The sequence below is a fragment of the Schistocerca nitens genome, chromosome 3 (genome assembly GCF_023898315.1).
Source record: "Schistocerca nitens isolate TAMUIC-IGC-003100 chromosome 3, iqSchNite1.1, whole genome shotgun sequence".
Classification (NCBI taxonomy): Eukaryota; Metazoa; Arthropoda; class Insecta; order Orthoptera; family Acrididae; genus Schistocerca; species Schistocerca nitens.
The window spans coordinates 187,852,848-187,879,253 of record NC_064616.1 but is presented as its reverse complement, the minus strand read 5'-3'; the positions used below and the strand labels follow the sequence as shown (position 1 = coordinate 187,879,253).

The 26,406-nt window shown below is 39.4% G+C and overlaps 1 protein-coding gene across 4 annotated transcripts in view; it reads left to right on the top strand.

The window, feature by feature from the left end:
• Positions 1 to 26,406, top strand: part of LOC126248132 (bone morphogenetic protein receptor type-2) — a 382,553-nt gene that overhangs the window by 302,634 nt on the left and 53,513 nt on the right. For all 4 annotated transcript variants that reach the window (XM_049948824.1, XM_049948823.1, XM_049948821.1 and 1 more), the window contains 4 exons: positions 2,938 to 3,177; positions 6,228 to 6,383; positions 7,273 to 7,455; positions 17,303 to 17,472. In XM_049948824.1, coding sequence (XP_049804781.1) covers positions 2,938 to 3,177; positions 6,228 to 6,383; positions 7,273 to 7,455; positions 17,303 to 17,472 — 749 coding nt within the window. The remainder of the gene's footprint in view (positions 1 to 2,937; positions 3,178 to 6,227; positions 6,384 to 7,272; positions 7,456 to 17,302; positions 17,473 to 26,406) is intronic.

Genomic DNA, 26,406 nt, shown 5'->3' with positions numbered 1-26,406 from the left:
AAACAGCTCTCCTGTGTCATTCCCCCTCGCACCCCAAATCCTCCCACCATCCCCAAGAACCAGCCAAGGAGTGCCCTCCTCATTGTCCAGTACCAACACAGACTGGAACAACTGAACCACATCCTTCTTTGATCACAGTCATTATGCTGTGAAATGAGGAACATCCTACCCAAGATTACCCTACCCCCCCCCCCTCGCCTTCTAAAGTGAAGTTATGTTGATCCCCAATCTCCACTACATCCTAGTCCACCCTATGCCACTTGCAATCCCAGTCCCTTGACTAAGGATCTTATCCCTGTGGAATACCCAGGTATAAGACTTGCCGAGTCCACCCCCAGCACTTGCTATTCCAGTCCTATCACAGGCTTAGCGTACCCATCAGAGACTGGGCCACATGTGAAAGCAGCCATGTCATATGCCAGCTCTGCTGCAATCATTGTACAGCTTTTCATATTGGTGTAACTACCAACCAGCCGTCCACCAGGATGAACGGCAACTACCAGATTGTGGCCAAGAGCAAAGTAAACTACCCTGTGGTATAACAAGCAGCTGAACATATTGTGCTTCATTTAAATGGCTTCTTCACTACTTGAGCCATGTGGATCCTCCTCCCCACCACCACCACCACCACCACCACCGCCGCCACCACCAACACCACCACCACCACCACCATCTTTTCTGAACTGTGGTGATGGGAGTTATCCCTATAAAACATTCTCCACTCCCAAAATTATTCCAGCCTTAACCTACAGTAACATACTGTCCCACACCCTCCATCCAACAGTTTCTTCCCCCTCTGTCTTGTCACCTACTCCCTTTTCTTGCCTCCCACACTCTTTGTGTGCTGTCCTCAGCCAATGTACTTACACATCTTTCCTTATACCTCTCCTTTTTCACTTCCTGTTTCCCCCTCCCACCTCACAGGCTCCTGACACTGCATCTGTTGGCAGTCTAGTCCCTGCACACTCCACCAACCACCATTGTTCTCCACCCCCCCCCCCCCCCCCACCCATTCACTGCTATCCCTTTCCCTTCCCCACACCCTTCAGATTGCTGCTTCCATTTACATGACAGTTGCATTCTGGTGTGAGCTGCCGGAGATGGTGGTCATGTGTGTTGAGGTGTGCTTGCTTGTGTGAATAACTGTGTGTATGATTTTCTTTTTCTTTTTCTTTCTTCAGATTTATGGTCGAAAGGTTGTGTGTAAGTGTATTTTAGTTGTGCCTGTTTGCAACTTAATGTGTTAGCTTTATTATAAGTAGCAGTCTATCTTTTCCTTACACTGTTGATAATCCAATCTGGAGTTTCCAATTTTTAAAATTTGACACGAGTTAGGTTGGTGTTGATTGAAGTGGTGATAATAGTTCCATTTATGTTAAAAGTCCATTTTTTGCAGCATTTATAAAAGCCTAGTTTTTGAATATATTTCACGTCCCTTGAGGGAGTCTAGCTAGTTAGTCTTAGGTAATGTATAAAATGCAGTTTTACTATCAAAATTGTAGTGGTTTGGGCAATGAACTTTGATCAGAGTTTAAATGACAGTGTGGCCATTGGTTTTCTATGGTTTCCCTAAACTGATTAGAGTGAATGGTTGGATGGTTTCACTGAAAAGCACATGCCTAGTTATCCTATTTGATCCTTAGTTCTGTCTGTAATAACCTCATACATGACGGGACATTAAATGCTGATCTTCATTCCCTTTACTTATTTTCACAGGTTTATATGCAACTTAAGTCCCTTTGCACTGTAACACAATATTCATAGATAACATTATGGGAGTGAAGCAGTTAGTTTGGTTTGGGATTTAGCCCCAGTTAGTCTCCATCTGCCTTGACTGTTGTGGATATCCTGGTGTATCAGTGGAAAGTGAAATTTATGTGCTCCATCTGTTCAGTGAGTAATGGAGTTAAGAATTGCCGTCATTTTGCTCCTTTCACAATCCTAAGAATACTGCTTTCACAGTTTTAAAACAGCATTTGATTACAAATACAGTTTGCTTCTTCTTATATGGTCAGTGATGTTGTATTCTGGCCATTAAGACTGTCTGTGGACACTGTTGGATTTGTTCCCTACACACACATCATATCCAGGGGAACCAGAACTCCACTGACAAAATTTAGATAGTTGTTCAGGATAGTTCCTGAGGATTTTGGTGTATGGGACATGTGGTCTCTAGAGGTTCGTTACTGAGTAATTACATTTAATTTGATTCTTACCCCTTGTATCAGTATTGCAGTGAAAGTATGTGCATAGTAGTGCAAATGTCGACAGTATATGCTGTGGGTCTATTTTGGAAACAAACTTGTTCCATTCACTCACATTACTTGATGTTAACAACAGCAATGCTTATTTTACTGCTGGTCCTCAAGGTTTCATTCAGTGTTGCTTGTTCTGTCTTAGATTTATTTTTCTGGCAGTGATAATTATATGTTAACAGTGACACACAGTAGCTGGGAAATAACTGATGAGGAGTGTAGTGATTTGCACATTGTGTATGGGTGCACTGGATGCAGTGGAGAAGCGGCACGACAACACTATGCCGAAGCAACAGGGATAATTCTGACAGCAAAGCCTAACAAATTGTAATTAAATTATTACTCTGTAATGAGCCTCTGGATACCATAGGTGCCTTATACCAAAATATCAGATAATGTCCACAAACAACATGTCAAATTTTGTTGGTGGAGATCTGTGTGTGATTTCATTTATACTTAAAGACTAGACTTGCAGAACTTCATCTGTAGCTGCCTCAGAATAAATTTTGAATACTTGATTTTTATGAACTAGTAACATAACATTGCAGATTTATGTTTTTCATCATCCTTCTGTGTTGAGCATTTCTGAAAATTTCCTTTAACATGTACAATACTTCTGTCTATTTATGTGATAAAGTATTATTAAATAACCAACATATTTCACTCATCCTCTTTTTCATAGCTACAAGTTTAATGGAACCTGCTGACGATGGATATCGAACTATTCTCATTGCCTTAGTTTGTGGCCTTGTACTAGTGTTAATTTCTGTGGGTGTTGGAGTAATCGTTTTGTGGAAAATACATGAAGCCTCTATTTACAAGCAGACAGCTGATGCTGTTCATCTTATGGACAATGGAAGTCCAGGAAATTACCAATCCGACACCTATGCCTTGGAGCACCTAAAAATATCCACAATTGTAGGTAAGTAAATATATTCATTTACACTCAGTAAAATATTTGCAATTATTGGGCATACCAAGAAGCATCATACTGAAAAATTTCTCATGAAGTGTAATGTGGGTTAGGTGCATACTTTTAGCCACATTGGTAATGAGAGAATATCATTACTTGAGTTTCACTTCAGTTTTTATAATTGTGGAATATCATTCTGAAATGTTCTCTGCCAGCTACACTACATTCATCATATTTCATGGAATTCACCAAGAGGTGCAGAGTTAGAAATTGATTCCAGATTGCCTTATAGTGCTTCTATAGTAACAACTAAACTCAGTAGAGCCTGTCATGATATCTTGCTAGCTCTGTTTAACATAAACTGACTTCGTGGAGACTTTATCTCCCTCAGTGAATAAGCTTTGTTCACTCTCTTCTGAAAGTGAGAAAAGACTGTGGAACACACAGTCAGTTGGTCTCAGATGTTCCCCCTAGAATCCAGGAACAGTACCTGTCCACTCATGTCAAACTCGCCCAGCTGGACATGGTAGTACCACAGGCATTCCTACAAACATGCCTGTAAGGTACCTCACATTTTTTAACCTCAAAATGCCTGCAATACTTCTTAAAAGCATAATCTCCTTAAAAATCTCCACAAATGAGACTTCAGAGACGTCCTACCGTCTATGTATAGTCCTTCTTTTCCAACAACTTATTCAGACATCAAGTCAGAGATGTCCTGTTCATTTGTTTTGAGCAAGAGAGTGAGTGTCTTGGGTAGGGATTGGAGACTATGCAAGATTTCTGGGGCGAAATAACTGTCACAGGGCTTGTACGTGGAAGAGTCAAATAACTGATGAATAACTTCTGTCAGATAATTACTGTCATTTTTAAGACAGTGATAGTGTCTTCACCTACAGGGCTCATATCCCTATTGAAGACTCAAGAGACAAGTACAAGACCATGTCCTATGCCCCCACATATAACATCCTACTCCAGTCAGAAGTACAGTGTAGTCTTTTATGTGGGCATGGCCACCAGCCAACTGTCCATATGAATGGATAGCCACTGCTAAACTGTGGTTAGGGACAGATTTGAAGACCTTAGCTGTAAGCAGTGGTAGGGGACAAGTTGATTGATTTGAGAAATTTCACAGTAAAGTTTCAATAAACTCTCATAAATGAGATATTTCAAGTACATGCAATGTGATTTTTAAATTCAGGTAAGTCATTGTTTACAAGTATACAGGGAGAGTCAGGAGGAAAGGTACATGCTTTGAGGAGTGGTAATATTAGTGATCCTGAATAAAAAATTGTCATATGAGCATATGTCCTGTCCTTGACAGCTTCCTAGGAAACTAATGAACACAGTGGGTAACAGGACAAGTGCAGGCGATAGTAAGTGAAACTCTGTGATCTGATGTTTTGTTTGGTAGTATATATCCCCTTACAAAAGGTGTTCAAAAAGTCCACTGTCAACTGCATGCATTTTGCAGTTCTTGTAGACAGCTGCTGTGTTGCTGATCTGAGCTCATTTGTACGCTCCTTCATCCCCATTCTGGTCGGAGGAAGGCAGTGGCAAACCACATCTACTAGGACCTTGCCTAGTATGGCAGTGAGGGTCTCCCGCATGGTTCCCTACATTCTGTTACAGAGTATGGGACTTCATCATCATCATCATCATCATCATCATGATCATCACTTGAACACACATGTGTAAAATAAAAGTGAGAAGTTTCTCTTTTGTGTTCACTCTGTTCTTTTTGCGAGGAAATGTACACAATTAAACAAAATGTTAAATCCCAATGTTTCATTTACTATACTTGCATTTGTCTTAATCCCCATTGTATTCAACAGTTTCTTCAGAAACTGTTAAGAATAGGACATATGATCCTATGACATTATTTGCTCAGAATCTCTAAATTTTACCAAATTTTATTTGTAAAAATTTATCAATAGGTACTTAACATTGTTTACTTACAAACAGAATGCACTTTACATGGGTTAACATTGGCTTTTGCTTGTTGTTTAAATTAATGAAACACTACTGCAAAATCTCTCAAAAATACAGATGTGAAAGGTTCAAATTGTTTCAGTTTCTGGTATTACGATTTTCATTAATAATATTTATAGTAGTGAAATATAACAACCTCAGAAACTTATCTATGATTCAGCAAAATATAAAATTGTTTTTATTCTTGCCATACTGCAGCACATGAACAATGTCAAGGTATTTCAACCATTATCTTGTTGTGTTAATTCATGTAAACTGTGGTATGGGACATGACTTACTTTGTTAAATAAATACTCACATTTACATGATTAGCAAAAACTCCTGAAGCGCATTTGAGTCCAGGAACATATTCAGAATCTGTATCTGAGTTCTAGTTATCCACATCATCCCCAGATTTGTAACAACGCACACATTACTACTAATGGCTGCTATGTTTCTGGCACTTATCACTGTCTACATGCATGCATTCTTACAAAGATTCCATTAGTGAGAATTTGAAATTAGAGTTATAGCTGTCATTTCTCAGTTTACACTATGAAATACCATCTAATGTGAATAAAGCATATCATGTTTTGCATGCAATAATTCAGTTTCTCAATGGCTGTCACTTACAGTTGTTGACAGCTGATGTCTTCAGTTGACCACCCAGTAGCAAAACATGATATGAGACTTCAGTGGGTGCCTCACAATACCAGATTCTCTGAATAACACTTCTTTGGATCCTGCAGTCTCCCTGACCTCAGTCTCCACTAGCCCCTTTTCCACACCCATCCCTATCCAGATGCCACCAGCCCCCTCTCACCATTCCACTCATTCTACATGCACATTCTCCAATCCACTCCTCCATTTCACTATACACGCTATGTACACTATTCCCTATGTTTCCAATGGGGACTGTGTGTGTGTGTGTGTGTGTGTACACACCTGCAGACACACATACCTCTCCATGTAGCCATCACTTTTTATTATGTAACATTACACTTCTGTAAGGTTTACTGAAATCTGTATTTGTATTTGTATTTTTCATATGCAGTTGTTAGAGCCTTCTGTCTTCATATATGTTTCAGGCCAGGGGCGATATGGATGTGTGTTTAAAGGAACATTGCTTGACAAGGAAGTTGCAGTAAAAATATTTCCAGGCCACCATAGACAATACTTTCATAATGAACGTGATATCTATTGCTTACCATTCATGGATAATCCTGCTTTGTTAACATATTTTGGTATGTATGTTTCTGTTTTGCAAATAATAAAACAAATTTCATTGACCATTACTTTGACCAAAATGTAATAAGCGAGAAGTAAGAAAGAGTGCGCAGTGAATAGTCATTGTAGGAGCCAGATCTGGAACGTTAACAAACATCAAAGCAAGTCCAAGCACAAAATGGTTCATCAGCATCAGAATAAATTATGTGCAGTGCCAGTATAAGTGCACAGTAAAGGGAAAATGAGAAAAAGAGAGAGAGAGAGAGAGAGGGGGGAGGGGGAGGGGAGCGTACATAAGTGTGCACCTTAAAATGCTGTAATTTTGTTGGAGAAGACAGCAAAATGTATAAAGAGAAGGAGAATGGAGTAGAACTGACTAATAAAACTTGTGTAATATTATCAAAGATTGATGCTATTCATGTGTTTTTCTGTATGGACAGACAGACAACTTGTTTCTTTGCTTTATGTTTAAAATGTTGCTCAGAGCTTTTTTTTTTATCATGCCTGTGTGCCAATGGCCAACAATGCTATCGGATGAGCAGTTAATACAAAAACTTGTATTGAAGGTTTCAAGCATAAACACAATTGATAAGTATGTATCTTCCCAGATGCAAAGAATACAAGTCATACCAAATTGCAGACAATTAAGTCCCATAAAATAACTTCAAAATAAAATTGTGTTACTTTAAGTAATTGAAATTTCACCTCCCTTGAGTTTATAGCATTTTATTACTTAGATTCTTGTATTTACAGTAAATGCACATGTGACATCATCATTATTTTTATTTTATTATTTGTAAATAATCCCATTAGGACTGTGCAAATCACTTAGAGGTAGCACCTTCCTTTATTATTATGTTGTTGTTCTTGTTCTTGTTGTTAGTATTATTATTTTTTATTGATCAGGGTCAGATGAACGTGTGAGTGCTGAGGGATACATTGATTATTTGCTGGTGCTTTCATATGCCACAAATGGCTGCCTTCAGGATTATCTCAGGAGTAATTTGGTGGACTGGAATTGTTTATGTAGAATGGCACTATCTGTTGCAAAGGGTCTAGCTCACCTACACACAGATATCCGTAAAGGAGGTAAGCCATATTTGAATGACGTTCTTACATATAACGCGCAGTTTCATGTAGTCATTTTTAAGAAAAATACAAGATGTGTGTAAACATTTGTAACAAATGCCTGGAATAATTTCCTGCATCAAAATAAGACAAAATGTTGATGTCAGAGTATGTTCTACAGTTGCTGGTAATGTACAGAAATTGTACAAAATCTAATACCAAGTATCCTTAATACAAAATATTATAGTGATGAATTTAAAACAAAAATGTCTTCGTATGTAACACATAGATGACTCCTGTGTTCTGTGGGAGGTATGTTGAAGTTGAGAAAGAACAGTGCAAAATTAGAAGGAGTTGGTTACTTTTAAGAGATAGAGTGCTTTTCTGATCTAGAGGAGGGTGCTATGCTGTTTGTGAATGGCCCTGAAAATTGCATTGGGCCTGAATCAGCACACAGTATCAGGAACATTTTCTGCACAGACAGCAATCATCATAAAAGATGTTTTGCCTGTATTTAACAGGCACAGTATTGCCTATTCAAGTAGCTGATGTTGAATCCTGCCATCTGTGGACATTTGGCAGAGCATGTATTACAACAAGTGCAAGTGCAAGTGCCTTACTGATATACAGGGTGAGTCAGGATGAAAGGTACATGCTTTGAGGGTATGTCCAAGCAATGTGGTCCACATTTTCAGATATTAAAGCAAAAGCAAAAGTGCTGACTGTGATAATATAAGCAGTAGACTTCAAGACGATGCCAGTGAAATGCAGAGTACAACAATTTCAGCATCTGTGCTACACTTGATGAAACTGGAGAAAATAAAAAAAAAAAACCTGTACAACATTTTAAAGTTCAGATATTTACTGTCATAACTGATAATGTGCTGTGTGCCTTAGCTAAACAAGTGGAAACATGCCATTAAGTGGCTAGTGTATTTGGAATACATTGTCATTTAAGTCTTTAACAGCAGAAGAGATCTTGAAAATAACTCCAGTTGTCATCAGTGCTTAACCAGATGATTTGGAAGAAAGCCTTGGTGATGAAATGGTGCAGTTTGCTGAGCTGCTCAAAACAGATGTGGCTGCTGTTGTTGACAACAAAAAACACGAGACCCTTTAACTGCAGTTTTATAAGTTTTTATGGAAAATTTGTTATAATTGTGTTTTTTTTTCAAATGTAGAAATAGTCTTAGGCAGTTACTTGTCTTCAATGATCACCAACTGCAATGCAGAATGTTCTTTTTCAATATTAAAGGGCATTATAAATGTGTTAAGGAGCACCATGGGACAAGAACAGCTAACCAGCCTCACCTTAATGAACATAGAACAAGATTTGATTAGAGATGGTGATTTGACTACTGTTATAACTAAATTTGTCCAAATTAAATTGAGAAAAGCTTTGTTTTTGTAAAGTGCTGTTTTATTTTATAACTTAAACTTTGATGCATAAAACAAACCGAGCGCCTCTTCTTAGCATTTGCTACAGGGCCCTGCACTGGCTTCACAGCTCTGGTTACACCACATGTGCCTTAAGGGATTCAGTATTGCTGCTTATGGTGGATGCTTAGAGTGTCTTATATGGCATGGGTACTAGGTATCATACAGTTCTGTGCTATGTAACTTAGTAACAACACATTGTTCGACTTATTTTAAGGGAAACATTGGGGGTTATTTTCACTATAGCAATACTCCCCCCCCCCCCTGCCCCCAACCCCCATTCTCATGCACTCCAATCTTGAAGCATCCTGTATAATTACCTATTGATAGTTGTTAACTGTGTTACGTAATCCAAATGTTATACACTCTAAGAAAAAAAAAAAAAATCAGTATACCATGAAGGAGTTTTCTGAATAGGATAGAAATTGAGAGATGTGATGGGCATGTAGAGGCAACCAAATGAACATAATTTCAGAAACATTAGGTGATCTATTTGAGAGAAGCAGCTTCACAATTTGAAAAAATTAGGCATTGGTCCACCAATGGCCCTCGTGCAAGCATTAATTCAGCATCACATTCATTGACCAAATGCAGTCCAACTGGTGCATTAGATCATCAAAATCCTGATCTGGTTGGAGCGCTCTGCTCATAATGCTCCAAACATTCTCAATTGCAGAGAGATCCAGCGACCCTGCTGGTAGGGTTTGGCAAGCATGAAGACTAGCAGTAGGAACTCTCATCATGTGAAGGTGGGCATTATTTTGCTGAAATGTAAGTCGAGGATGGCTTGCTACAAAGGGCAGCAAAACGATGCATAGAAATAGTTGATGTATTGCTGTGCTGTAAGTGTGCCGCAGATGACAACCAAAGGGTTAGTGCCATGAAATTAAATGGCCACCTAGACCTTGACTCCTGGTTGGTGGGCCGTATGATGGGTAACACTCAGGTTGGAATCACATTGCTGTCCAAGTCATCTCCAGACACGTCTTCGGCCTGAAATCTGATTGACTGCAGCAGAATTGTCTTCAGTGATGAGTCTTGCTTCCAGATGGACCCAGATGGTCAGCAAAGATTGTCTGGAGATGCTCCAGACAGTAGTGGGATACAAACCTGATTGTCACCTGCCACACAGCCAGACAACCAGGAGTGATGGTCTCAGGTACCATTTCTTTTCATAGCAGGACATCTTGATTGCCATCCGCTGCACCCTTACTGTGTAGCGGTACACTATTTATATTCAAAGACCTGTTTTGTTGCCCTTAATGGCAAGCCATCCTGGGCTTATGTTTCAGCAAAATAATGCCTGCTGGCTCATGGTGAGAGTTCTTACTGTTTGTGTTCATGCTTGTCAAACCCTAATTTGGCCAGTAAGATCACCAGATCTCTCTCCAATTGAGAATGTTTGGAGCATTATGAGCAGGACCCTCCAACCAGCTCATGATTTTGAAGATCTAACAGGCCAGTGGACTGCATTTGACACAATATCCCTTAGAAGGCCATCCAGCGACTCTGTCAATCAATGTCAAGCCGAAGAAACTCGTCGCATAAGTCTCTGTATGTTCATCTTTATACTAGATGGTTGTGGGACCTCAGCTGTTCAGTTTAAAATGTCTAATCGAGACACCTTCAGCTGTCTAAATTTCCAGCTTTATTTTACTTTTGCTACCAGTTTCAGCATTACATAATGCCATCTTCAGGCCAATGATAACAGTATAAAATACATAAGAAAAGGGGTGGTGTAAAATTTTAAAAATAAAATTATATACAATGGTAATATGAAATTAACACATAACAAAAACCAGACTTTAGGTCAAGGCAATGTTTACTTGAATCATACAGGACTTGTGAACAATTAGAAAGGTACTAGAAAGTTAACGTTGCCTTGACCTGCTCACTTGCTTACTTCCATTCTTCGACACGTAACCATGATGGTTGTTACCCTACATTTGTTGGCATTATGGCGTTAATGTTGTGAGTTCTTCCCTCTTTACTTTGTTTTTGTTGTTCAAATTGCTCATCTGTACCTCTTATGCATTGATAATACCAAACATAGTGTTCCGGTATATTTCTTGTCATCCATATTCTCATTTAAGTATAGACTGCCATATTACATGTTGTGTAGTATACCCTGATAAATTTTTATTTTAGTGTTAATTGGTTGATATATTTAGGTAACATACAATGAGTGATTGGAAAGTTTTAAGAACGGATCCACTACTGCTTACTGGTTTGGCGGACAGGTACACAGAGGGTGGTGGGGAGTGAGTCTTTGGCTTGTCCCTGAATGCCCCCTGACAATAAACTGCGTTTCCTCTGTTCAGTTCATTGTAGCAGCTGGTTGAGTGCAGGTCTGTTAGGGCTTGTTGCCAGATTCTGTCCATGTGAAAATGGACGTAAAAACGGAGCAACGAGTTTGTGTGAAATTTTGTTTTAAAACTGGGAAATCAGCTTCTAAGGCTTACAAACTATTAAAAACAGTTTTTGGAGATAATTGTATGAGCCAGTCAAATGTTTCTGTCTGGTTCAATAGATTTAAAAATGGCCACAAATCATTTGAAGACAAACCATGGTCTGGCTGTCCTTCCACCTCAAAAACGAATGAAAATGTTGTGAAAGTTCATGACTTAGTGCACTCTGATCATAGACTTGCAATTACGGAGATGACTGATGAACTTAATTTCAGTTTCTATGCAGTTTAGTCAATTTTAACTGAAGATCTGAAGATGTGTTGAGCGTCTGCAGAATTCATTCCAAAAGTGTTGTCAAGTGACCAGAGACAATACCAACTTGGAGTGTGCCAAGAAATGATTACTCAGACTAAAAATAACACAGACTGGTATATGGATATGATCCAAACCAAAGTGCAGTCTTTGCAGTGGAAGACTCCAAGTTCACCACGACCGAAAAAAGCACGACAAAGTCGGTCGAAGGTGAAGACAATGTTGGTGATTTTTTTTTCGATTCAGCCGATATCGTGCATCATGAATTTACCCCTGAAGGACAGAAAATTAACCAGGAATACTACAACTGTGCCCTTGAGCATTTGCACAAAAAGATGCGGAAGAAAAGGCCTGCATTGTGGAAAGACAGAAGTTGGGTTCTACACCATGACAATGCTCTGGCTCATCATGCCTTCTCCATCATTGAATTTTGATGCACAAGTCACTGAAGTGGCATCAAATCGAAAGACTTGCACCCAGGAAATGGTGTACCCAACGGGAGCCACTAGTCACGCAACATTTAATTATCATTGAATTTTTGACCAAATTCAAAATTTCTCTGCTTCCACAACCGCTATGTTCCCCTGATTTGGCCCCTGCGGACTTCTAACTGTTTCCTAAACTGAAATTTTCACTGAAAGGGAAGTGATTTGACTCAATTGAAGCCATCCAGGCAAATATGGAGGGCATCCTTAACACACTTCAGGAAAAAAATTTCCACCAATTTTTCCAAAAGTGGAAACATTATTGGAATCGGTGCGTTCAGTCAGAAGGGGACTATTTTGAAGGAGATGCATCACAGTAGAATGTAATTACCACCATTGTACAATTACAAGCCCATTCTTATAACTTTCCGGTCACACCTCATACGATCTATTGGTTGCCCTCGTTACTTACTGCCTTGACTTTTTTCTTGCATTCTGTTCTATTGCATGACATATACATGCTTCTGTGAACTCTTGATCCTATACAAAGTAGGTATGTGTCCTTAATATACTTTCCCCTTAATGTTTTTACATCTATTAGAGAACTTGACTCGTCCATCTGATGGGTATTGCCTTTTGACATGTTGCTTGCATATTTTGGGTAAATTACGACATAATTACATACGTCTAGTTCTGTAGCACATCTGTAGATTCTCACATCATAACTTTTGCTCTCATAAGCATCTTGATATTCCACTCACCTGTTCTTTATTGTAGGTCCATTTTACTGGTTGTTTGTCTGGCCGTAGATCACATTTGGTTGTTCTGATTGAAATGAATGTATTTTTGATATACTGTGCACGTATTGCAGTACTCTTCTTTAGGCTTACTTCATAGTGTATAGTTTGTTATATCACACAGCCATATGCCTACCTATTAGCAGACTCCCCAGTTTCATGATAATGTCAGTTGTGACCTTTTCCATATCTTATTTCAATACTTCCTGCTTAATGGGAATTCATTAGCTTCACACTTCAGTTAATTAAAAATGTTTTTATTAAATATGTGCCACCTTAAGGATCTGTGTCTGACAGTTTTTGTTAACATAACTTTATATTCTTGTTTTAGTAGTTATTACTAGTATATGAAACATTGTGATACAGGTAGTTAATGTGAGGTTGACCTCCAGTAAGTGGTTTTATGTTTTACTAGTATATGACGATGTATAAATAAATATTTTACCTTTAGATTGCACTCATCGGTATATGACTGTGATTGTTTTGCTTCAGATGATTCATGGGTATTGACATTAACATTATGTATGGTTTGTCAATATGTGACATTGTGGTTATCTATGCATAACATGTCATTTTGACCTCCAGTTAGTAGGTTCTCTTTTACTTATATGGCATATGTATCTCTTTTAGTATTATATGGCATGTGTGCTTTGTTCCCTAGGTTGTATCCATACTGTGTACAACTGTTCTCTCTTTATATTCCTTAATTTACTTTAAACTTTGATGTCACTCCCTGTACAGTTTGGTTTTTGTTATGTGTTTACTACATTTGATGTATAATTTGATTTATAAAATTTTACACTGCCCCTTTTGTTTTGTGTTTTACACTGTTATCATTCTTGTCTTTACACAGGGGCCTGATGATGGTGGAGGTAATGTTGACACTGGTAGCAAAAGTAAAATAAAACTGGAGATTTAGGTGACTGAAGTTGTTTTGATTTGACTTTTTTTATTTTGGTTGCATAAGGGCCAGAGGTGGTCCAACATGTTATTGACTTACTCAGTTTTTAAAGTTCTTTCTCTTGAATAAATCAACCAGTTATTTGAAATTGTAATAATTGGATTGTCTGTACATTGGTGGCACTGCAAACTTATAATGTACTAAGGAAAATATATAAACATGTAAGTGGAGCAGAAATGCCATGGAGAATCAATCTGGTGCTGACACAGGCTGCAAATGGGAAATCCACTGACATAAGTGACTCTGACAAAGAGCAAATTGTCATGGGTGGCATTTGCAAACTGTATCACCAACATTTGGGAATGAGTATCTTGGAAATAACAAAGCTGGTTGCCCATTTGTACACTACTGTCATGAGCATCTATGGATGTCCCTGCTTCATCACAGAAAGTGAAGGTCGAAGACTTCCCCACTAGTAACATGCTCTGTACCACAGACAAAGACCAGTGGGTGCAGTCTTATGGTACAGGTAAATTAATCTGGGCTTCCAGGGGCCTGTGGTAGTATTTGAAGGCGCTATGACAGCTGCGGACTATGTAAACATTATTGCAAATCACTTGTATCCGCCACGCTTGATGTCTTCTGTGATGGCACTGGCATCTTCCAGCAAGATAACTGTCAATTTCACAAGATGAGAATCATGATACCGTGGTCGGAGGAGTGTGGCAGTGAATGTAGGTTGATGTCTCTGCCACCACATTCACCCAATCTGTAGCTGGTGGAACACATCTGGGATGCCGTTGGACATGAGCTTTGCACACACAGACCAGTGTCTCATAATTTATGGGAATTGCTTGACTGGTGTGTAGATATCCAGTTCCACATACCTCCAGAAACCTACCAAAGTCTTGTTTAACCTGTGTCACGCAGAACTGCTGTTGTAGTTCATTCATAAGATGGACCAGCACAATTCCTACCCTTATTCCATGTGAGCTTGTGCTCAGTGTCTAATGATCTTGTCATCAACGGAATGTTAAATCGTAGTCTTCCTTCCTTTTCAAATGTTACATGGTATCATTTGTATAAATTCAGCAAAATAATGAGCTGTCCTTACATACACACAAGTGACTCAAAGCTCCAGCACACCCCTACTTTCCTTTTACAATAGAAGTCGTGCCCAAGAAAAGCAAGAGTCTGTTTTTTGGACTCAACCAGGCAAAAACTTATGATTTGACTAGAAGTTTTATTATGTTGTTTATCCCTCTGCATAGTAGAAAAATTATTTATAGAAACCACCAATAGGCCATAGTCACCCTATTTTCTGTCATATTTTTACCCACATTGGCAATGGTTTGTGAAGGTACGCTAGAGAGGCGTTGTGAAGTTTGAGAAGTAGGAAAGGAGTACTGGAAGACTCAGTCTAAGTGTTGAACTGTTTGAATTATGTAGATTTCTCAGCTGATTAGAGTATCACACATGAGTACAAATTTTCAAGTCTCAGTCTAACACTGTTTTAATCTGTCAGGACATTTCATGTCAGATCTTTCTATTACCATTAACTTTCACACAAATGTCGCAGTTATACTTCAACCTTCCAAATGCGCTAAAACTGTTTACTGGACTGTGAACTGAGGCCCAGGTAATTGTCTTCCTCGATCAAGCATCCAAATATGCACAGACCATCTCAAAGCTTCACTTTGATTGTACCTCTGTCCATATTTTTCAAACGCCGTGTGGACTCCCCATGCGTACCTTGTATAATAGAACCTCTGGGAGTGGGGCTGTGGTGAAGAAGCTTAACCACAATCCACAATGTGCTTTACTAATTACATTAAAATTCTTCTGCAGATTGTATGATGAAATGAGTCTTCTTGACAAATGATTACTGATGCGTAACTTAGACGCGAGCATATTTGCCTCTAATTGTCAAACCATCCCCAAGACCATGACAATCGTTTCATTTGTACACACCAGTACATCACATTTTACACAAATGTAAGAACAAAAGTTTATCTGTAAGTGTTGACAGACACCATTACTAGACTCTGGTATAAAATTGCACTATACAGAATGTAACAGGTATAAGTGCAAATAGTTTTTATGTGGTACCTTAATACATATACACATAAATGTGTTGGTTGTTTTTTCTCTGCATCTAACAGTCTTCCCACAAACCGGTCGCAAACTTTGTGACCTTGCTCTTGCCACACATACTTGGAGGCTCTAACCAGTCTAAAAAAACACAACTTGTAATAGCTATAATTATTAGTCCGCAAATGGCATAAATACTGATGTAATATTGTTCAGTACACTGTCCTCAGTCACCAATAGAAGAATCTGCGCTTATACCCATTACATTCTGTAAATTCATAAGCAACCTGAATTACACACATCTACATATCAGTATGTAGCATCCTCTTCTGCCATGATAATAGCAGAAATATGCTGTCCTTAGTCTCTGTAAGACACTGAAAGCATTGGAGAGCTATACTGACCCATGAACAAGTGAGGTGGTCCAGTTGTTAAGACAATGAGCTCATGTTCAGAAGAGTAGTAGTTCAAAATCCTATCCAGGATTGGAGTTTTCTGTTTGTTTTGCTAAATTTCTTAAGGCTCAATAAAATTGAAATAGGTTGACTTGAAGATATATGCACACACGTGTGCCCACCCATGCCCACACGCGACATGCACAAGCACTCACACACGTGCGTGCGCGCGCACACTCACACACACACACACACACACACACACACACACACACACACACACCTAATTTTATGTTGTGTACACCAAACCATTATGTTGCAATTTAGGACTTTGTCTTTGACTAGGTGAATATAAGGAAACCACAGAAAATGCTCCATAAAGAGACACTTAAATGAAAAAGAATGTCATTATGTGTAATATATTGTAAACCACATATATTATAACTTAAAATATCATGGAAAAATAAGTGCAAGTGTTTTTCCTTCCCTTTCAGCTCACTTGAATATCAGTGGATAGTGATATGATACTAAAGTAAAATAAAGTAAAGTCATGTGACATTGTTAGCTGGGAGGTCCCCCAAGGGCAGGTTCAGCCATCTGATTCGGAAGGTTTTCCTGTCCTTGGAGCACAGTGGCACCTTTCCTTTGCAGACTGCAAGATTTATGTGTATCTGATTAAGTGTAGGTGACTGTAATGTTTGTATGTAGTGTGGTGTCATGTTTGTGTTGGATGATGCAAAAAGAAAGAGGATGGAACCCAGTACCAGCACATAACCTACTCCTCTCGAATGGCCCAATCCAACAGATGGATCACCATCAATAGCCACCAGCCCACACTGCATGAGATACTATGGAAATGTTTTGAATTTAATCCAGGGCACTGGTGCAAGGTCTTTGATGTGATAATAAAATATTATGACAGTAACAGTATTTTTATTACTGGCTGCATGTGTGGATGACTTTTGGTGCTGTTGCATTTCAGCAGTTTCATCTGATACTCTTTAGTTATTACAGCCTATGCCATATATCTGTATGAATACAGAATAAATGTTGTATCAGTCTGTTAATTAAAAACTTTTATGTTAAAAAATTTCCTTTACAGATAAATTTAAGCCATGTGTAACACACCGTGATCTCAACTCAAGAAATATTCTTGTGAAAGCAGATTTATCATGCTGTCTTTGTGACCTGGGATTTGCCATGAAGATTTCTGGTTCAAAGTATTTTTACAATGGTGAAGAGCAGCATGCAGAAACAAAATCGATCAATGATGTAAGTTCTTAATGTTATGATGCCTGGACACCACAGTATATAGAAATAGTTGACACTCAATGTTCAGCATATGGCTATAATTATAAATTTACATAGGACATAGCACATAGAAGTGTAATTCTTTCCTGTGTACTGAACACTAAAGATTCATCTTTAATTAACTACATACACAAAACAGTCAAGTAACCTACACACAGATTGATGTGACAAGACACCTTACTGGTGTGTACATGTGAACTCTGTACATTATTTCTCAATACAATTAATAAGGCATAAGTATAACAATAATGAGGAAAGTGTTCAAGTATTTTATGTCTTCATAACTTACAAAATTGTTACCAAAATCAGTCCTCGAAACAATGTTGTTCATCAGAATCGATGGTGATGAAAGAAGTTATTTTCTTTGGCCATTACTAACAACACAGGATGTAACTTGCCACTGAGATTAGCAAGCATATGTACAAGGTCAGTTTGGAAAGTAACCTTCATTTGGCTGTAAATAAAAAGCTTGCATGGAAAAAAATTGCTACATATATCTTGAAACTACAGCTTTTTGCTATTTTTCCAACATGGTCAACATTTAAATTTAAGTATTTGTGATAGTGTTTCTTTATAAATTCCTTCTTCATTAAATTCTGCTGCCTGGGCCCATAGCCAGTCTTTCATGGCATTTTGAAGTTCATTGTCATTGAAATGCTGTGACACAAGCCACTTCTTTGTGTGAGCAAAGAGACAAAAATCACTTGGTGCCATGTCTGGACTGTATGGGGGGTTAAAAACTTCCCATTTGAACTACTTCAAAATCTCTAGAGCTTTTCAGGCATTGTGAGGATGAGCATTGTCCAAACAAAAAGGGGGGGGGGGGGGGACATGCTGTTTTGACAATTGTTTTCACTTAAGTTTCTTTGAAGTTTCACAGTAGACATCTGAAATGATTGTCGTTCAACACTTCATAAATTCAACGGCAAAACTCCTCGGCATCCCAAAAAATCATAGTCATAACCTTCCTGGATGATAAAGTTTGGTGGGCTTTCTTCAGCTTGAATGGAGAATAAGTATGGCCCCAAGCCATTGACCCTTTTTTCTTTTTCTTCATTTGATCATATATGCATGCCACCCAAGTTTCATCACTAGTCAGAATTCTGTTTTAAAAAAACCCTCCCCTTCAGCATTGTATCTTGAAAAGAAGTGTAAGTCATATCCCATTCATTTGGTTTTCTACATCTACATCTACATATATACTCCACTAGCCACCAAGCGGCGTGTGGCGGAGGGCACAATTCGCGCCAAAGTCATATTCCCCCCCCCCCCCCCCCCCCCTCCCCTCTGTTCCACTCGCGGATCGCACAAGGGAAAAATGACTGTCTGAATGCCTCAGTACGAGCTCTAATTGCCCTTATCTTTGAATGGTGATCATTGCGCAATTTGAAAGTTGGTGGTAATAATATATGCTCTACATCCTCACCGAAGATCGGATTTCGGAATTTAGTGAGCAGCCCCTTCCGTTTAGCGTGTCGTCTATCTGCAAGTGTGTCCCACTTCAAACTTTTAATGAGATCTGTAATGCTCTCATGATGGCTAAATGTACCAGTCACGAATCTTGCCACTCTTCTTTGGACCTTCTCAATCTCTTGAATCAGACCCAACTGGTAAGGGTCCCATACAGATGAACAGAACTCTAAGACTGGATGAACTAACGTATTGTAAGCAGTTTCCTTTGTTGAAGGACTGCATCACTTCAGGATTCTACCAATAAACTGCAATCTAGACTTCGCCTTGCCTGTTACTTGTGTAATCTGATCATTCCATTTGATATCATTTCCAATAGCCACACCCAGACACTTGACGGATGTTACTGCTTCCAAAGACTGGGCATTTATTTTGTACTCGTACATTAACGAGGATTATTGCCTTGTTATACGCAGTAGGTTACACTTACTAATATTGAGAGATAACTGCCAGTCATTACACTATGCATTTATTTTCTGCAAATCTGCATTGATTTGTTTACAATTTTCGTGTGATACTACTTTCCTGTGGACTACAGCATCATCGACAAACAGTGTAATGCTGCTGTCAATACCATCAACCACATTGTTTATGTAAATCATAAAAAGCAGTGGACCTATTACGCTGCTCTGGGGCACACCTGAAGTTACGCTTGTTTCTGTTGAAGTCACCCCATTCAGGACAACATACTGCTCTCTGTCCGTTAGAAAACTTTCTATCCAACTGCATATGTCACTGGGTAGACCATAAGTGCGCACTTTTTGGAGCAAGCGACAGTGTGGAACTGAGTCGAATGCCTTTCAAAAGTAGAGAAATATGGCATCAACCTGGGAGCCGGTATCTAGAGCCCGTTGTATATCATGCACAAAGAGGGCCAGCTGTGTCTCGCATGACTGCTGTTCCCTAAAACCATTCTGATTTCTGCAGATGAGCTTCTCAGAGTTTAGAGAGGTCATTATGTCGGAACACAACTATGTTCCATGATTCTACAACAAATCGATGTCAGTGAAATTGGCCGGTAATTATGTGCATCCAATTTTCTCCCCTTTTTATAGATTGCTATGACCTGGGACTTTTTCCAGTCCTGTGGAACTTTCCGCTGTTCCAATGATCTCTGATAGATGATGGATACAAATGGTTCTATATTTGTAGCATAGTCAACATATAATCTTATGGGGATACTGTATGGGCCAGATGCCTTCCTGGTGTATAAGAATCTTAACTGCTTTACAATCCCAGATACACTAAACACTATGTCAGCCATCCTTAAATTTGTTCGATAAATGAAAAGGGGAATGGTGCTGCGGTCCTCTACCGTAAACGAGTTTTTGAAAGCTAGGTTTAGAGTTTCAGTCTTCTGTTTCTCATCATCTGTTGCATTACCCGTACTGTCAGCAAGAGAAGGTATTGAATTATTTTATAGCATTCAGAGATTTTATGTATGACCAAAATTTTTTTGGGGTTATTTTTAGAATCTGCAGATAAAATATTGCTTTCAAATTCGTTAAAAGAATCTCTTATTGACCTTTTGACAGCTGCTTTCATTCCACATAATTTCTGTTTGTCAGCAGAGCAGTGACTACATTTAAAATGACTGTGCAAAATTCTCTGCTTTCTCAGAAACTTGCTAATATATTTGTTGTACCAAGGTGGATCCTTTCCCTCACCTATATCTTTGCTAGGCACATACTTCTGTAGATGCTCAATATCTTTGTGTTCCATGGTGAATGCTTGGAGCTGACTATGAAGATATTCATTAATGACACTTTTATTTGCTTTCCCAAACAAGAAAACTCTACGCTGTTTCTTTGGTGTTTTTGCAACTTGCACTGACCTAGAAGCCACAATGACATTATGGTCACTAATACCTCCTCCTAGATTAAGTTCCTCAGAATGATCAGGTTTGTTTGTCACCAAGAATCTAATGTGTCCCCATCTTGAGTTGATTTTCTAACCTATTGCTCAAAGCTGTATGTTGAGAGCACTCCTGGAATAACTTCACACGAGTCTTTGCTTCTGCCTCCTGTGATAAATGTGTAATTTTCCCAGTCAGTGGATGCCAGATTAAAGTCTCCACCTATAACTAATGGATAATGTGGATATTTATTTCCTATGTACTCAAGACTTTCCCCGAAACATTCTGCGATGTTTGCTGCGTATGCAGGTGCTCTATAAAAACATCCGAATACAATGGTCAGTCCTTGTCTGATTGACAGCTTTATCCAGACTATTTCACTGTCTTGATGACAAACAGGCTTGATCTTCTTGATGAAGTTAATCTAGAAGAAGGTATTAGCGACCCTAATGTAGTTGTGTCTTCTATGTCAGTGGAAGTTGCAAAAACACCAAAGAAACAGCGTAGAGTTTTCTTATTTGGGAAAGCAAATAAAAGTGTCATTAATGAATATCTTCATAGTCAGCTCCAAGCATCTCAACTGCGTTTAAACAGCTTTTAACTGCAATGAACACACCACCTTCCATAGCATCGGTCCTATCCTTCCTAAACATTGTCCAATCCGAGTTCAAAATTTCACTGCTATTTATGTCTGGTTTCAACCAGAGAGTATCTCGGGGATCTTGCTACAGAGACTTTGACAATTTACTAACATGAGATGTAGCATATTTAAATCCTTTAGAACGACCTGTTTAGGCAAACTAACAATTTTTACAGTTGGCACATGTGCATCAGTGTCATGAACTGGTAATTTTTCAGGCCAATGGTTTGTTTCCCATGGAGAGGAACGTAACCTAACAAAAACCCCTGTGCACGCCACAAGTACTGTGCTACCCATTTAGCTGCTTCCTGTGTGTAGTGCACCCCTGATCTATTGACAGGAATCTTACAACCTTCCACCCCATAGCGTAGGTCAAGGAATCTACAACCATTTTCGTCACGGAGTCGACGTAGCCTCTGGTTTAGATTCTCCACGTGACTCCAAACCAGAGGATCCTGGTCCACCATGGGTATGATGCTGCAGATTGTCAGCTTGGCTTCCAATCCTTGAGAGATGGAGGCCGCCTTCGCCAACTTAGCCAGCTGTCGAAAGGACCCAAGGATTTCCTCTGTACCCCAATGACAGGCATCGTTGGTTCCAACATGTGCAACAATCTGCAGCTGACTGCACTCCGCACGCTCAATAGCCACCGGAATAGCCTCTTCCACATCCCGGACAAGGCCCCCCAGCAAGCACACCGAGTGAACATTGGACTTCTTCCCCACCGTAGCCATTATGTTCCTGAGGGGCTCCGTGATCCACATAACATTGGAGCTCCCAATAACTAACAAATCCCTGCCCCCATGTGCCTGTCTGGACCTTGCTGAAGTGCTGAAGGAGCAGCTACTATCCTGGCAGAAGGTACATTTTCATCCGGCTCAGTCTCCCCTCCTGCATCAGATACCATACTGAATCTATTAGAAAAGTGCATGGGATTTGGCAAGAGCTTGCATCTCCCATGCAGCCTTCACCTTGAGGCTCGAGACCTTGACACAGTCCGCCACCCACACTAAGGTGAGAGTGGGCTGGCCGGCTCAGTTGCACCTGTGGTTGGCTCAGCGGTAGAGGGTTCATCGAACCATTTTCATATTACTTCTCTACCATTCCACTCTCGAATGAGGCGTGGGAGAAAGGAACACCTAAATCTTTATATTCGAGCTCTGATTTCTCTAATTTTATTATGATGATAATTTCTCCCTACATAGGTGGATGTCAACAAAATATTTTTGCATTCGGAAGAGAAAGTTGGTGACTGAAATTTTGTAAATAGATGTTGCTGCAAACAAAAAACCGCCTTTGTTTCAGTGACTGCCACCCCAACTGCATATCATATCAGTGACACTCTCACCTCTATTGCATGATATCATGAAACGAGCTGCCCTTCTTTGCACTTTTTCAATGTCCTCCATCAGTCCTACCGGGTAAGGATCCCATACCGCACAGCAATATTCCAGCAGAGGATGGAAAAGTGTAATGTAGACTGTCTCTTTAGTGGGTTTGTCGCATCTTCTAAGTGCTCTGCCAACAAAGTGTAGTCTTTGTTTTGCCTTCCCCAGTATATTATCTATGTGGTCTTTCCAATTTAAGTTGCTTGTAATTGTAATTCCTAGGTATTTAGTCGAATTGACAGCCCTTAGATTTGTGTGCTTTATCGTATACCCAAAATTTATCAGAATTATTTTAGTACCCATGTCTAGGACCTTGCACTTTTTTTTGTTTAGTGGCAATTGCTACTTTTCACACCATACAGAACTTCTCTCTAGATCATTTTGTAATTGGAATTGATCGTCTGATGATTTTACTAGACGGTAAATTACAGCGTCATCTGCAAACAATCTAAGGGGGCTGCTCAGATTATCTCCTAGATCATTTATGTAAATCAGGAACACCAGAGGGCCTATGACACTACCTTGCGGAATGCCAGATATCACTTCTGTTCTACTTGATGATTTATTGCCTATCACTATGAACTGTGACCGCTCTGAGAGGAAATCATGAATACAGTCACACAAATGAGATGATACTCCATATGCACGCAATTTGATTAATAGTTGCTTGTGAGGAATGGTATCAAAGGCCTTCTGTAAATCTAGAGATATGGAATCGATTTGAGATCCCCTGTTGACAGCACTCATTACTTCGTGGGAATAAAGAGCTAGCTATGTTGCACAAGAACGATATTTTATGAATCCATGTTGGTTATGTATCAATAAGTCATTTTCTTCAAGGTGATTCATAATGTTTGAATACAGTATATCATCCAAAATCCTACTGCAAATTGAGGTCAGTGTTATGGGTCTGTAATTCAATGGGTTACTCCTATTTCCTTTCTTGAATATTGGTGTGACCTGTGCTACTTTCCAGGCTTTAGGAACAGACCTTTCGTCAAGTGAGCAGTTGTATATGATTGCTAAGAAAGGTGCTATTGTGTCTGCATACTCTGAAAGGAACCTGATTGGTATACCATCTGGACCAGAAGACTTGCCTTTCTTAAGTGATTTGAGTTGTTTCGCAACAACTAAGATACCTACCTTTATGTCACTCATGCTAACAGCTGTTCTGATTTCAAATTCTGGAATATTTACTTTGTCTTCTTTCATGAAGGAATTATGGAAAACTGTATTTAGTAACTCTGCTTTAGTGGCACCATCATCTGTAACATTTACATCGCTATCGCGCATTGACGGTATTGATTGTTTTTTGCCACTGGTGTACTTTACATACGACCAATATCTCTTTGGGTTTTCTTTCATATTTTGAGACAATGTTTCATTGTGGAAACTATTAAAAGCATCTCGCATTGATGTCCGCACTAAATTTCAAGCTTCCATCAAACTTAGCCAGTCTTGGGGATTTTGCGTTCTTTTGAATTTGGCATGTTTTTTTCTTTGCTTCTGCAACAGTGTTCTGATGTGTTTAGTGCACCATGGTGGATCAGTCCCATCTCTTATTAACTTATGCAGTATGAATCTATCTATTGCTGTCGATACTGTATCGTTGAATTTGAGCCAAATCTGGTCTACACTTACATAATTAGCTCGGAAGGAATGGAGACTCTCTCTTAGGCAGGCATCAAGCGAATTTTAATCTGCTGTTTTAAATAGATATACTTTGCATTTATTTTTAGTGGTTTTGGTTGAGATAGTTTTGAGCGTCACTACAATGACCTTGTGTTCACTAATCCCTGTATCCCTCTATTAGATCAGGATTATTTGTGGCTACGAGGTCAAGTGTGTTTTTGCAACCATTTACAATTGATGTGGGCTCATGAAATAATTGTTCAAAGTAATTCTCAGAGAAAGCATTTAGTACAATTTCGGAAGATGTTTTCTGTCTTCCACCGGCTTTGAACATGTATTTTCGCCAACAAATTGAGGGTAGATTGAAGTCTCCACCAATTATAAGTGTATGAGTTGGGTACTTATTTGTAATGAGATTCAAGTTTTCATCTATTATATCATCTGAGTTGGGGGTTCAGTAGAAGGAGCCAGTTATTATTTTGGTACGGCTTTTGAGTATAACCTCTACCCATAGTAATTCGCAGGACTATCTATTTCAACTTCACTACAAGATAAACTACTACCAACAGACACAAACACACCACCACCTACTTTATTTAATCTATCCTTTCTGAACATGGTTTGCGCCTCTGTAAAAATTTCGGCAGAATTTATCTCTGGCTTTGGCCAGCTTTGTGTTCCTATAACCATTTCAGCTTCAGTGCTTTCTATCAGCGCTTGAAGCTTGGGTACTTCTCCAACACAGCTACGACAATTTACAACAGCAATACCGACTGTTGCTTGGTTGATTCTCGTCGCTTCTTTGCTTCGTACCCTTTGAGACTGGAGCCCTTTTTGATCTTTCCCGAGACTGTCTAACCTTAAAAACTGCCCAATCCATGCCACACAGCCCCTGCTACCCATGTAGCCACCTCCTGTGTGTAGTGGACACCCTTACTGAACCACCATTTTCATTCTTTGCTTAATGTGTATCTGATATTATTTTGAAACTTCCTGGCAGATTAAAACTGTGTGCTGGACCGAGACTCGAACTCGGGACCTTTGCCTTTCACGGGCAAGTGTTCTACCAACTGAGCTACCCAAGCACGACTCATGCCCCGTCCTCACAGCCTTACTTCTGCCAGTACCCCGTCTCCTACCTTCCAAACTTTGCAGAAGCTCTCCTGCGAACCTTGCAGAACTAGCACTCCTGAAAGAAAGGATATTGCGGAGACATGGCTTAGCCACAGCCTGGGGGACGTTTCTAGAATTCTAGAATTCTTGTAAAGCGATTGAGGGTAGGGAGCTGAGGATTCTCGGAGGGTAGTAATGGTGTGATTAATAAAAGTAAGAGATTGTTACTGTTAGGTGAAGTCCCAAATTGGGTGAAGCAGTGCTCTTTGTAGACTTTGGACTGATTGAAGTCTGTGAGATGAGTAGTTAAAAAAAAGTTTTAAGAGCATATGAAGACGCTTTAGGCCTTCAACAATGGAGCATTATGAATATTTAAATGCAAGCTTACAAGTAAGGCCCTTGAATAAGACTTAAATTTTGGGATTCTGGTTTATGAAGAATAGGTTGTATCCTGTGTTGTGAAGGGGTTTGGTGAATAAAATTTGGTGAGTATGAGTGTGGCAGACGAACTAGACAGTCGAAGATCTGAGCTATTTTTTGGTCTTTTGGTGTGCTTACAGGGCATTGATAGTGAAATTCCCCAGCATGAGTAAGAGGTGGATTGACTGATCAGTTTTTCTGATGGTGTTGAGAGATCTGCACCATTTGTTAGAAAATTGTGGTATGTAAGTAAGATGTAGGACATAAGAATTTGGGGCCAGAGGCCAAAAGGCTCTTGAGTAGAGAGTAGAAGAGGAGAATTGGTATCTGTCCGAGGGTGGTGTGTTTCTGTAATAAACAGTTAATGAAGGTTAGGG